Source organism: Homarus americanus, unplaced genomic scaffold (assembly GCF_018991925.1).
Source record: "Homarus americanus isolate GMGI-L3 unplaced genomic scaffold, GMGI_Hamer_2.0 scaffold34921, whole genome shotgun sequence".
Lineage (NCBI taxonomy): Eukaryota > Metazoa > Arthropoda > Malacostraca > Decapoda > Nephropidae > Homarus > Homarus americanus.
The window spans coordinates 17,630,613-17,645,018 of NW_024741901.1; the positions used below are offsets into that span (position 1 = coordinate 17,630,613).

The 14,406-nt window shown below is 45.4% G+C and overlaps 1 protein-coding gene across 1 annotated transcript; it reads left to right on the plus strand.

Moving 5' to 3' along the window:
- LOC121876139 (cell wall protein DAN4-like) lies at positions 1-10,791 on the plus strand. Its single transcript, XM_042381075.1, is given in 7 exon segments — positions 1-21; positions 1,228-1,328; positions 8,634-8,706; positions 8,963-9,160; positions 9,988-10,311; positions 10,313-10,516; positions 10,648-10,791. Coding segments are annotated over 7 exon segments (1,065 nt in total).
- Positions 10,792-14,406: the final 3,615 nt, after the last annotated feature.

Below are 14,406 nucleotides of genomic sequence, written 5' to 3' on the forward strand. Positions count from 1 at the left end.
ATGGCTTGGAGCCTGAGTTTGGTTAGTGTCATAATGCAGATATCATCAGCATAGCATATTACGGCTTCGTTTGGCTGAACTGGAATGTCAGCAATAAGCTTGTGCATCAGTATATTAAAGAGCATAGGACTTAACACTCCTCCCCGAGGCGTGCCAAGCTCAAATGATCTCATTCTGGTACTTTTAACTCCCCTAAACAGAACACTGGCATACCTGTTGGACAGATAACCCTTTATCCATATCAGAAGGTTACCTTGGATGCCAAAATTAGCTAGTTGCTCAAGTATAATGTCTCTATTAGCTACATCAAAGGCTGATTTAAGGTCTATGAAGGCTGTTTGTGTCTTATCTTTTGAGTGAACAAGATATTCTGCAAAGCATGTCTGTGTGCTACGCCCGGGCATGAAGCCGTACAGATTAGGGGCGAGTTTGTCTTTGACTTGAAACATGAGACGGTTTAGAACAACTCTTTCAAAGACTTTACACATACAGGATGTGAGTGAAATTGGCCTGAAGTTTGGAGAATTAGCTTTAGGGATTGGAACTATGTTTCCATGAGTCCATGCCTTAGGCAGAATATCCTGTGTGAGGCTCATTTGATACAGGTCAAGCAGTGGATGGTTAGGGATCTCATTCAACAATCTCAGGGTGTTATAGGTTATGCCATCCTCACCAGGGGAGGATGACTCACCTTTCATTAGTGCTGTTGTTAGTTCTTGGTGCGTTATAGGAAACTGGTCGGTAAGGTCTGGTGAGGAACAGGCTATTTCAATATTGAAACCCCTATTAATGTGTGAGGTGTTAAGATATTGTTGTATGTCAGGAAGCAGGGAAGTGATTTGTGACACACTAGACCATTGGTCTAATAGCATGTCAGCATATTCTGCAGGGCTGTGATGAAGCTGGACTGGGGTGGGTGACTTGGTAATGGCTCTTATTTTGTTCCACACTTCTGCTAGAGTGGTTGTTCTATTAATCCCCTTTAAGAATTGTTCCCAATAGGTGTTTCTCACCTGACCTTTGAGTTCACGAAATTCTCTTTTAGCTTTGAGGAATGCCAAGAGGTTATCACTAGTTTTATTTTGCTTTTAAGTGTTGGCAAGCTGTTTTACATTCTCTCCTTCTTTGGTGAGGATGGGGTCATGTGTCCATTGTTGTGAGGTCGTCGTCCACCATCAGGGAGAGGTCAGCTCCCTGAGGGAGCTCAATGACCCATATCTTTGACAGGATCCTCCTGCACCAAGGGACGTCTTGGAGGTCGTGCTCAGTCTCGAGCAGCTGGTGCCGCAAATTGGCTACCTGTCCAGCATTGATCGTGCACCCGCTCGGTGGCCAGCCGCCACAAGGAGAGCAAGCAGAGAGTCACAAATATAATTTTATTAATCATATTAATACTTGAAGTTAAGTTTTATAATTAATAGTGTGTATATATATATATATATATATATATATATATATATATATATATATATATATATATATATATACGAAGATTGAACAAGAGAAAGTATGGCACGTACATATTATCATTCTTTAATTTGCCTGTGTATATATTTCCTGTATTAGTTATTAGTATTAGCGTTGTTGTGACTCAGCCAAGGTGTTGATGGTATGTGACGCAACCAAGGTGTTGATGGGGAATGTGTGACCCAGCCAAGGTGTTGATGGAATGTGACCCAGCCAAGGTGTTGATGGGAGTGTGTGACCCAGCCAAGGTGTGTTGGATGGTAGGTGACCCAGCCAGTGTTATGGTAGTACGTGACCCAACAAGGTGTTGATGGTAGCGGAGCCAGCCAAGGTGTTGATGGTAGTGTGACCCAGCTAAGGTGTTGATGGTAGTGAGTGACCCAGCCAAGGTGTTGATGGTAGTGCAGATCCAGTTAAGGTGTTGATGGTAGTGTGTGAGCCAGCCAAGGTGTTGATGGTAATATGTGACCCAGCCAAGGTGTTGATGGCAATATGTGACCGAGCCAAGGTGTTGATGGTAGTGTGTGCCCCAGCCAAGGTGTTGATGGTAGTGTGTGCCCCAGCCAAGGTGTTGATGGTAGTGTGTGCCCCAGCCAAGGTGTTGATGGTAGTTTATGACCCAGCCAAGGTGTTGATGGTAGTTTTTTTTTTGCACAGGTCAGCAACCTACATCGGGGTCGGGGAGGCGATGAAAAAAATATATTGAACGATAAATAAATATATAAATGGAAAAAAAATATGTTACAACCCTCTAGTTCCTTTGATCAATTAATCAGGAGGACCCTGAAATATCAGCCTTGGTTAACAGTGAAATACGTAGACTCTGATTACGTACCATAGACCGACCATCACCAAAAAGCTGTTCTCTGCACTTTTCCTGTATCTGGCTGGCAGCAAAGATCATGTCACTGGTGCGACGTAATGTTCTAATCTAAAGGCACATTGTGATTCTGGGGGGAAGTTATCCGCCTCAGGAAGAAGTCTTGTTTAGGAGGACGCCGGTGATAATCTTGCCAGCCACGGACAGCAGCGAAATCCCACTGTAGTTACCACAGTCTGGCCGGTCTCCCTTGTTCTTATAAATAGTGAAGGATGTTGTTATATGTAGTGATGATGGGTGGTGTTATATGTAGTAGTGATGATGGATGGTGTTATAAGTAGTGATGATGGATGGTGTTATATGTAGTGATGATGGATGGTGTTATATGTAGTGATGATGGATGATGTTATATGTAGTGATGATGGGTGGTGTTATATGTAGTGATGATGGGTGGTGTTATATATAGTGATGATGGGTGGTGTTATATATAGTGATGATGGGTGGTGTTATATGTAGCGATGATGGATGATGTTATATGTAGTGATGATGGATGCTGTTATATGTAGTGATGATGGATAGTGTTATGTGTAGTGATGATGGGTGGTGTTATATGTAGTGATGATGGATGTTGTTATATGTAGTGATGGATGGATGATGTTATGGTGATGATGGATGGTGTTATATATAGTGATGATGGATGGTGATATATGTAGTGATGATGGATGATGTTATATGTGGTGATGATGGGTAAGTATATATAGTGATGATGGTGGTGTTATATGTAGATGATGGGTGGTGTTATATATAGTGATGATGGATGATGTTATATGTAGTGATGATGGATGTTGTTATATGTTATATGGGTGGTCCCCTACAATCCTCTTTTGAATAACGCATCCAATGCGCACATCAATGTGGAGTTCAGTAATTCAGTCAAGTCCATCAAGTATGTTTGCAGATACGTCAACAAAGGCACTGACCAAGCGATCTTTGCATTGGAAAAGGATGGAAATCATGCTGAGGTGACACAGTTTCAGCAGGGCCGTTATATATGCAGCAATGAAGCCCTATGGAGAATTTTTAGTTTTCCCATACACGAACGATGTCCAACAGTAGTTCATCTGGCTGTTTACCTGGAAAATGGACAAAGAGTATACTTCACAGAAGAGTCTCTACAAAATCAAATGGCACATCCTGCTGATACGACTCTCACTGCATTCTTTAAGCTTTCACAGGAAGATGAGTTTGCTCAAATACTCCTGTATGTTGAAGTACCCAAGTTCTACATATGGCAGGCTTCAATGAAAAAGTTCAGAGAATAGCTCAAGGAGCCGATGTTGAAGGATATCCAGGGATAAAGTCAGGCAATGCTTTGGGACGTGTCTGCACGGTTCACCCCAACAACTTTGAATGCTATTGTTTGAGACTACTTTTGCACCACATCCGTGGCCCAACATCATATGCAGCACTCAAGACAGTGAATGGACAAGTCTGCAGAACCTATCAGGAAGCGTGCAATCTCCTTGGCCTACTGGAAGATGATGGTCACTGGAATGACACATTAGAAGAGGCAGCAGCTACTCAATCGCCAATGAGAATGAGGAACCTGTTTGCCATCATGATTGCTACATGTGGACTTTCCAACCCAAGTCAGCTCTGGAAAAACCACCAAGAAAGTCTTTTAGAGGATCTGCTTCATCAAGCAAAAAGAGAACATCCTGGTCAAGAGATTGAGTTCATGGATGACATGTTCAACAGGGCTCTGATCATGCTGGAAGACAAAGTGATGGAGCTATGCGGAAAAAACCTGACTGATTTTGGATTGCCTTCCCCAAACCGAGAAAGAACCAGTAGCAGCGTAGGGGTTGCTCAGAGACAGACTACTCAGATGAAGTGCTGGTGAATTTTGTTGAAGAAAATGACCTCACCTGGTGGCTTGTCATGAATAGATCTTGCAAGCTTCAAGCGAGCAGGGAGGGATGATCTTTCTTGATGCACCTGGCGGGACAGGAAAAACATTCTTGATCAACCTTCTGTTGGCCAAACTACGTCATCAGGAAAATTGCTCTTGCTGTGGCATCCTCAGGCATTGCTGCCTTTTCTAGAAGAGGACGTACTGCACACTCAACTTTAAACTGCCTCTCAACCTCCTTCACATGAGGAACCAGTGTGCAGCATCAAAAAGGATCGGCAAAGGCAAAACTCTTTGAAAATGCAGCTCATAGTCTGGGATGAATGCACAATGTCTCACAAGTTAGCGTTTGAAACATTGGAAAGGACCTTGAACATCGGAAAATGACCAGCTCATTGCTGGAGACTTTCGCCAGACCCTACCTGTCATTACTCAAGCACTCCAGCTGATGAACTGAATGCGTGCCTCAAGGTGATCAGGAATGCCCCTACACACCTCACTCTCAAGATTGAAACCCCTATAATGCTCTTAAAAATCTTGAACCACCAATCTTCTGCAATGGCACAAGACTGGTGGTGAAGAACAATGCCGCTGGCTTCTAATACTGACGGAAAAAAGCTAAGGAGGACGTTTTTATACCAAGGATATCTCATCACCACTGACCTGCCATTTGAGTTCAGCAACTTCAGTTCCGGTTAAAGTGAGCTTTTGCAATACCATCTACAAAATCAAGGACAGTCCTGGGTGGTTTACTTAAACCATTGTTTCCTTGCTTGTCTTATGGACGTTCTATGGATGCTCCAGAGTGAAATGGCAAAAGTCTGTACATACTTGCTGCTAATGGGAAACCAATGTGTGGTCTCACCTTAATACTACAGTGAGATACTGTGGACTCCCAGAGACTTCTGTAACTAGTTCAAAAGAGCCTTGGGAGGGTATGATTTCCCTGTAATCGTCATTTATGAGGGAGACCTTCAGACTGTGACTTCATGGATCATTGAGCTTCATCGTTTTTAATGATTATTGTCGTGGGTTCAAGGACTTCTGAGGGGACCTCTGATTCGTGTTCAAGAACATCTATGTATCATTGACGCAGTCTTGCCCAGCAGTACAGGAAGAACTGGAGAAATTGGCTATATGACTGTACATTTAAATGTATTTACTGATATCAGGGACAGCTATCCTTTCTCGTGGGCCTTCCCACACACGGTCAAACACCTTGTTATCTTAACTTTGACTTGGCGGACCAGTACCAACCTCTCTTCCAGTATCCAATCGGGTGAGCACAATTATCAGTGTCTGGTCTGCTGCCACCCTCCAAGTACAGAGACCCTACATCAAGACCTACGAGGATTACTGACTTGCATGCCTCTTTTTGGACAGTGGATGTTCACTATCCTGGACTGAAGTACCAGAGACCCTACATCAATTTCTGGGCCGATTACTGACTCTGCAGTACGCCTCTCTTTGGACAGTGGATAGTTCACTATCCCTGGACTGAAATGCACTCAGCGTGGATGACGTGGAAACCAAATGGATAAATTATACCCAACACCACCGCAAAGCTCACCACCACTTCTTCCCCGAGAAGTCCGTCAGATCTCACCCAGCTGACTTGCCCTGGATCACACCTCGGATCAAAAGACTTATGCAACAGAAGAGACAGAGCCTTTCATCTCAGCCAGCCACATCCGCTGGTCCACTCCGCCAACAGAGTCATCCGCCGTCGCACTGCAAAAGAAGTCCCACTACTTAGCAAATTACAACACCTGAAGCAGACCAACATCAGTCAATGGTATGGTAAGCAAGAACTCTGTGGACTAAACAATATGACACATCCTCCTTCCTCCAGCCATCCTCACTAATGTTGACGCAGCTGAGCAAACAAATAACACCATTTTGCTTTACTATATGCTGCCCAGACGCTCCACGGCTTGACACAACCACTCTCCTGTACCTACCAGCCCCCTTCCACTGACTTAGTAGAGGTGACGTAGCAAAACGCCTGGACAAACTAAAATTAAAACGCTCTACCACCCCCCATTGACTTACCGTGAAACTATTAAGGAGTTCTCCCCGGGCACTAAACCCTCTGCTCCATCATCAATGCTTCTCTCAGTCGAAGCCAGATGCCCAGCTGACTGGAAGACCTCTTATGTCACCAGTGCCCAAGTCAGCAGCCCACAATCCTTAAATCGCTACGACCCTATTGCAATCGCACCCAATACCCAGCCCTAATCTGTGAAAGTTTTGTGTTTGACAGGGCTTATGCTGATATTGCAGGAGTCGTAGACCCTCAACAATTGGCAACATAAAGCTTCCTCCACCACTCACTGTCTTGTCAGCTTTCTCGATTACATATACCGCCATCTCGAGAGCGAAAAACGTCTAGCCAGCTGTCACCTTCATTGATTTCACTAAAGCGTTCGACCTAGTCGACCACAATATAATCATAAACAAAGCTATTGACCTCGGGCTTCGGAGAAATCTCATACCATGGCTTACAGACTTCCTCAGTGACCGACGCCAAGGTGTATGCGCTTCCGAGGGGCTGTCTCCACCTTTCAGTCACTCACCTGTGGCGTCCCCAAGAACACCAGATGGGACCACTCTGCTTCCTTGTGCTCCATCAATGATGCCCTAAAGAGAAACCCCTGCTCGCTGGAAATGTGTCGACAGGCTCACCATTGGGATCAGCGTCAACAGATTCTGCTCCCAGCTATACCGCCGCACAAAGTTTTATTGAACAGTCTCCACTTCAGGCCACCAACAACCATGTCTGCATCAACCTTTTAAGACCATGGTTATGCACATCAACCTCTCCTCCGACATTGTCCACACTCCCTCCATTACACAAATTCAAAGGCACTTCCAGGTTGTAGATTCACAGCTCCTCGGCGTCACCATAGACAACAAACTAAGTGGAAACCACACGTCCAGTGAGGGTTTGTCCAAATCCTCCGGTTCCATCCTCTCCTCATGACTCCAGTCCTCAACGAGTTCCGCTGGCTCCTCAGTGTATACACAACTTCACTTCCCAAGCTCACCTATGCCTCCCCACCTGGTCTTCCCTCTCTAAATGCCACACAACATGCTTACCTAGAAAAAGTGCAAAGAGGGCATGCAAAGTTACTTCCTCTCTAAGTGCCACTGGCATGGCACACCTAGAAAAGTGCAAAGGGCATGCAAGATTATTCTCTCCCTTCCTACCACACATATCAAGCGCTCAACACCCTTTCGACTCTACTGACCATCGCACATCATCTGCAAGTTGGCTTCTACCATCCCCCATTTCACTACCACCTGAGATCTGTCAAAATTGTGTTCATTACCTTACACATCCAGCCCATCATTTAGACTAATATAATAGAACAGCCCAGTCCAACCATTGTAAAATTATCAATAATCTGATTAAGTGTATTCCTCCCAGTAAACACTGCTCCTACACTGTCACTATGTTGAAATAGAGCTGTAGTTTGAGCTGATCCCCATCTAAATTACTATATGTCTTTTTGTGTCACTTATGTCCTTGTATATTTTATTTGTAATTCACATTCTTAAATATGTAACTGTATATTTTCAGCCTTCTGGCTGCCAGCTCTTTCAATAAGCAGTTAATTGTTATTATTATTGTTTTATTACATAGCTGTCGACTAACAGGCCTTCGACCGAGGTAACCCGAAGCCCTCTGGTGGACCCTCAGCGTTTTTTAGCTTGCCCTGCAAATTCATCGCCTCTTCCGCACCGCCAGCAGACAGCGGTGTCTGCACAACAGGACCGGTCAATTCTTTCCCCAGCAAATGGGGTAAAACAGAATGTGTTACTGCCGCAACTTTCTTTTCCATTTTCTTAGCTGCTTTAGCCTCGTGCCAGTGCCAATTCGGCCGGTGGGTGGACATCAGTACCAGGATGAAGGAATTGTGCGCAACCACAGAACGACTCCAAGCAGGAACAAAAGGTGTCGGCGGCTTCCATCACTGAGGAAATTATTCTGCACCTCACTATATCGCTCACACTAGACGCGACCTCCAGGAGATACTGAACACTTGCAGATGCGTCACACTTCACTTTGGCCTTGAGATAAATGTACACTGCAGACTCAGATTTTCTTTCAAACTACCCTGGTTCAGCACATCTACCTGCATCCATCCAGCTTAACGGTACCCGCCCTCTCTAATGTTACCGCACCAAGTATCGGCTCACCTGTCCGCAATGCGGACATCGTGAAGATTCAAAATCGGATCAGATGAAACACCAAGCCTTCGCTTAGACACCATACCCTCTCTTCTGCTGGCAGAGGCTAAAATTATATCTGGCATATCGAGAGGAGGTCCTCCTCACCGTGCTTCTATATGGCGAGACATGGGTCATACAGGAGAACACCTCAAAACGCCAGCTTTCACCAATGTGATCTATATTTCCATGCCTCTACAGGTTCGCTGGGAGAGACAAGAGAATAAATGCCAGTATTCTTGCTGACACCAACTGTGAAGACATTGAAGGCTACGTATCCATGAACAACCAATGGATTGGCTGTTACCCGCATGGACGTCAATGGAGCTGCAAAAGTTGCTATAGTCGCCTAATGGGCTAGTAAATACTATAATAACGATAGCGAGCAATTGAAAAGGTAGGATTTTCTCTCAAGTAAGCCTGAAAGATTCCGTCGAAACCCTTCACCTGGGAGACAAAATTGCTCCACCGTAACTGGGAGGAGCACCACACAAGTGTTAATGTTTTTAAATTTATTGCGACTGCGGCAGAGCAGACAAGCTCCAGCGCAGGAAGGTGTTGTTACTGACCCTTCCGCACTAGATGTAGCCCTCCATGCGATAAACCCTGCGATCCCCATAACAACCTCTTTAGTCACGCAGAATTCCACCAACGTAGGTGACATCATTCCTGCTCCTGCTGCATACTGGCTGGATGATCCGTCGCCTGCTCGATTCAGTGACCTTAAAGTAATGGCCGTCAGCCGGCTGTGTATTATTATTATTGTGCGCGCGCGCGTATGTAGTAAATGGGGAGTCTCTTAGCTACATCATTCCTCACCGGTGAAGCCAGGTAGCAGTAGTCTACCAGGTCACCATTGATTGTATTTTAATGACCTGTTATGACCTGTCTGGCGTGACCCTGCAGAATAAAATGGTTCTGTGAGAACCATACTGAGAACCACATTGGTCAGCTTAAGAGACATTAAAATATATCATCTTGGTAGGAATATTATATCCATTCTCTGAGCTTTACGTTGGTTATTAAGTGTAGCGGCGTCAGAATATAGTTCATCTTGGTAAAAAAAAAAAAGTTCGCAATACTGGGAATTTTGTTTTGTCACCTGGGTTGCTGAACGTAGCGGCATCAAAGATAAATTTGGCACACTGGAAAAAAAAAAGTATTTTCATTTCTTTTCCCACCCGGGTTGAATTGCATTGAATTGAAAAAGTTTATTTAGCCAGAAAAACACAGATACAGAGTGAATAGCAATAACAATATTAACATGGCTGAGCCAGTTGAGAAACTGAGCTCTCTTTTAGGCACCTCATATATACTATACATTTATCTCAAGGAAGTATTATGTAACATTTAGTATCATTTGGAATAGTACAATAGCGGAGTCTTCCTCGTTAAGAGAGTAGGAAAGTAAAGTGTTTGTTTGTTTTTTAAAGCCCGCGTGTTGTTCACTATTTGTGGTGTTGAGGGAGAGTAGCGAGATGGGAGAGGAGGAGGAAAGGGGGAGGGAGGAGAGAGGAGGTGGGCAGGGGGGGTGGGAGGAGGAGGAAAGGAAGAAAGGTCGTCGGTGGTCATTACGGCCAGCATCTCTAACACCAACATCTCCTCAACGTTAACATCTCCCTCAACACCAACATCTCCCTCAAGTCTCCTCACACCAACATCTTCGTCAACACCAACATCTCCATCGACGCCAACATCTCCATCGATGCCAACATCTCCCTCAACGCCAACGTCTCCCTCAACACCAACATCTTCGTCAAACAACATCCCCAACACCAACGTCTCCCTCAACACCAACATCTCCTCAACACCAACATATTCGTCAACACCAACATCTCCCTCAACACCAACATCTCCCTCAACACCAACATATTCGTCCCAACACCAACGTCTCCCTCAACACCAACATCTCCTCAACACCAACATCTTCGTCAACACCAACTTCTCCCTCAACACCAACGTCTCCCTCAACACCAACGTCTCCCTCAACACCAACATCTCCCTCAACACCAACGTCTCCTCACACCAACATCTCCATCGACGCCAACATCTCCATCGACGCCAACATCTCCCTCAACGCCAACGTCTAGAAGTCAACACCAATATCTCCCTCAACACCAACATCTTCGTCAACACCAACATCTCCTCAACACCAACGTCTCCCTCAACACCAACATCTCCCCAACACCATCATCTCCCTCAACACCAACGTCTCCTCAACACCAACGTCTCCCCTCAACGCCAACGTCTCCCTCAACCAACGTCTCCCTCAACCCCTCTCAACACCAACGTCTCCTCAACGCCAACATCTTCGTCAACACCAACGTCTCCCTCAACACCAACGTCTCCCTCTCCCTGACACCAACGTCTCCCTCAACAAACACCAACACCAACGTCTCCCTCAACGCCAACATCTTCAACCACCAACGTCTCCCTCACCCCTCTCCCAACACCAACATCTCCCTCCAACACCAACATCTCCCTCACCAACGTCTCCTCAACACCAACATCTCCCTCAACAAACAACATCTCTCCCTCAACAACATCTCCCTCAACACCAACATCTCCCTCAACACCAACATCTCCCTCAACACCAACATCTTTAACGTCTCCTCAACCAACATCTCCTCCAACACAACAACACCAACATCTCCTCAACACCAACATCTCCCTCAACACCAACATCTCCCTCAACACCAACATCTCCCTCAACACGTCAACATCTCCCTCAACCAAATCTCCCCAACACCAACGTCTCCCTCAACGTCAACATCTCCCTCAACGTCAACATCTCCCTCAACGTCAACATCTCCCTCAAACATCCAACATCTCCCTCAACACCACCTCCCTCAACGTCTCCCTCCAACACCAACGTCTCCCTCAACACCAACGTCTCCTCAACGTCTCAACGCCAACGTCTCAACGCCAACGTCTCCCTCAACGCCAACGTCTCCCCATCGCCAACGTCTCCCCAACGCCAACGTCTCCCTCAACACCAACATCTCTCTCAACACCAACATCTCTCAACGCCAACGTCTCCCTCAACACCAACGTCTCCCTCAACACCAACATCTCCCTCCAACGTCAACATCTCCCTCAACACCAAATCTCCCTCAACACCAACGTCTCCCTCAACGTCAACATCTCCTCCAACGTCAACATCTCAACATCTCCTCAACACCAACGTCTCAACATCTCTCAACGCCAACGTCTCATCTCTCCCTCAACACCAACGTCTCCCTCAACACCAACGTCTCCCTCAACACCAACGTCTCCCTCAACACCAACATCTCCCTCAACGCCAACATCTCCCTCAACGCCAACGTCTCCCTCAACGCCAACATCTCCCTCAACGCCAACATCTCCCTCAACGCCAAAGCTCTTTTCCGACCACAACACAATTGTCACACTCTTTTGTCCTGGACTCCCCACCCCCCTTTCGTTCATCTCCTCCTGTCCTACTTATGATCATTTTCTAATTCTCTTCCTTCTTATCTCCCTCTTTCGTTCAACATCCTTTTCTTTTACTTCCTTCTGCCGCCTCCTTCCCCTCCTTTTTTCGTCCATCTTTTTTCCTTTTCTTCTTTTTTTCTCTCCTTCCTCCACTCTTTTCTTTTTGCAATTTTCCTTCCTTCTCCTTCTCTTCCTCTCCCCCTTCAAACCTTTTCCCGTTCCTTCTTGTTCTCCTTCTCCTGCTGCTCTCTCTTCTTCAAAGCACCTTCTCAATCCTTCATTCGTTCTTTCCTTCCAATTTATTTTCCTTCTTCATCTTGTTTCTTGAATTCCATCTACTCACCAACCCAACTCCTCTTCTGTCCATTTTCCCCACTGCCCAATCCTTCTTTCCCTCCCTCCCTTCCTCCTCAACCTAACCTGTCACAATCTACCTCCTCTTTCCTTCCTGTCATACTATACCTCCTCTTCCTTCTTTCCCTCCCCACCTCTTCTTCTTTCCCTCCCCTACCCCCTCTTTCTTTCCTCCTTCCTTAACCTCCCAGCCATACTCTGCCTCCTCTTCCGGCTGTATTGCACTTTAAAGAATCCTCTCTCTCTCTCTCTCTCTCTCTCTCTCTCTCATACACACACACACACACATTACCTTAATCTTCTCCCTTTGTGGAATAAATTTGTAATAGATAAGACGATATTAAATCACTCGCCTCAAGATGGTGGCCGCTGGGTTGGGTTTCCTCCAAGGAATTATTTTCCCTCGCACTTTCTACTGAAAACTTCCCTTGGCGGGCTTTACCGTAATTGACTCCCGGTATTTCCCTCTACGAATGTGAGTTTAAATTAACTTCTTCTCTGTATCAAATATGGTGACGGTAATTTGTTAAAGATGATGTACTGGTCGAGATTCCCAATGGACGACTCATTTGTGCTTGATGGTGGGTGGGTGGATGTGTTTTGTGTGTGTGTGTGTGTGTGTGTGTGTGTGTGTGTGTGTGTGTGTGTGTGTGTGAGTGTGTGTGTTAAGAACACAGACACTGCACTATTACACCTTTGGTAATTCCATAAATTTTTTCAGTTTATTAATTCAGACATTAACTTGCAGGAACAGGTAAGAGAATCCGTAAAGAGAATTAAATATTACAATTCTTGGATTCAATTGAAGATTAATCAAATCTAACCTAACCTAACCTAACCTAACTTAAATTCTTCAGGGAACACTTGAGCGGTTAATCTTCATGTGAAATAAGCTGGTGGGAGGTGGAGGGGTCTTCAAGTAATCCTCCGTCTTTGACTTCTTTCCTCCCACGGCACGGGGTGGCCGAGGTGAAGAACGACGAAGATTCTCCCTCATTCCTTTTTTTCCAACCGTGTGTTCTGCTGCTGGTCAAAACACAACTGCTGATATCATAACACAACGCCTACAAGTCACCACGAGCGCCTAACGTCCTCTTCTCTCTACCACAGGAGTGTCAAACATAAGGCCTGTCGAACGCTTTCCTCCGAACCGCATCATTTTGTGCCGAAAAAATGTCTGTCTGTCTATCTATCTATCTATCTATCTATCTATCTATCTATATATCTATCTATCTATCTATCTATCTATCTATTTATCTGTCTATCTGCCTATCCGATTGTTTAGTCACTTCCTGCACAATCTTCCCACGCCTTTTATTGAACAGCATGGTAAGAGTTCAGCATCCGGGGTCAGTCACTGGGCAGTCAGCTAAAATGGGAGAGTTGCAAACAGATGTATTGTATTGGGAATTCTTCCCCCAAACACTCATCCTGTCACTATATGTAACTTATCGACATAATCCATGGCCCTTCAGGTACTTTAGCCCTGAAATGCATGAATCGAGAAGGCAAACATGAACTCCGCAGGCTTCCCTGTTGAGCGCTGTAAACGCTTTTGCGCTTTTCCTTGCACAGGATCCAAGGGTGCCCAATAAACTAGTACCCTCTAACGTGAAAACCTGAAGCCATGTGATGTGACTTATTGATTAACTGATTGGTATTTAGTCAGCAAAATCATCATATAAGTTTACGATCGGTTTGGTATGTATACTGACAATGCAAGTATGAAGTTCAACACTCATAATTATAGGCAACGCAGGTATACAGTACAGGTACACAAACAATGGTAAACAGTAAGGACATTTTGACCAATGATTCCCAGCAAAGCCACCAGACGCTTGGTTAATAAGCTGTGACAGTAAATATACAAGAATAAAAGTGTAGAGAGCTGCTGTACTCAAAAGGCTCAGTCATGTCAATATTATTGTTGTTGTTCTCATAGTTTCTGTAATATTCTGGCTAAATTCTCAAATTCCCCTCAAACACCTCTCCCACCCCCTTTTCTCTCCCTCCACCTCCTTCGTCCCCTCACCAGGGTCGAGGGTCAAGGGACCTCATTCCCCTCTCGGCAGCCAGCCCCACATAGGGGACAGTGTGACCCTGTTCTCTCTACCACCACCCGCTCTGCCTCTAACAACACCACCACTACTACCCGCCAAGCCTCTGC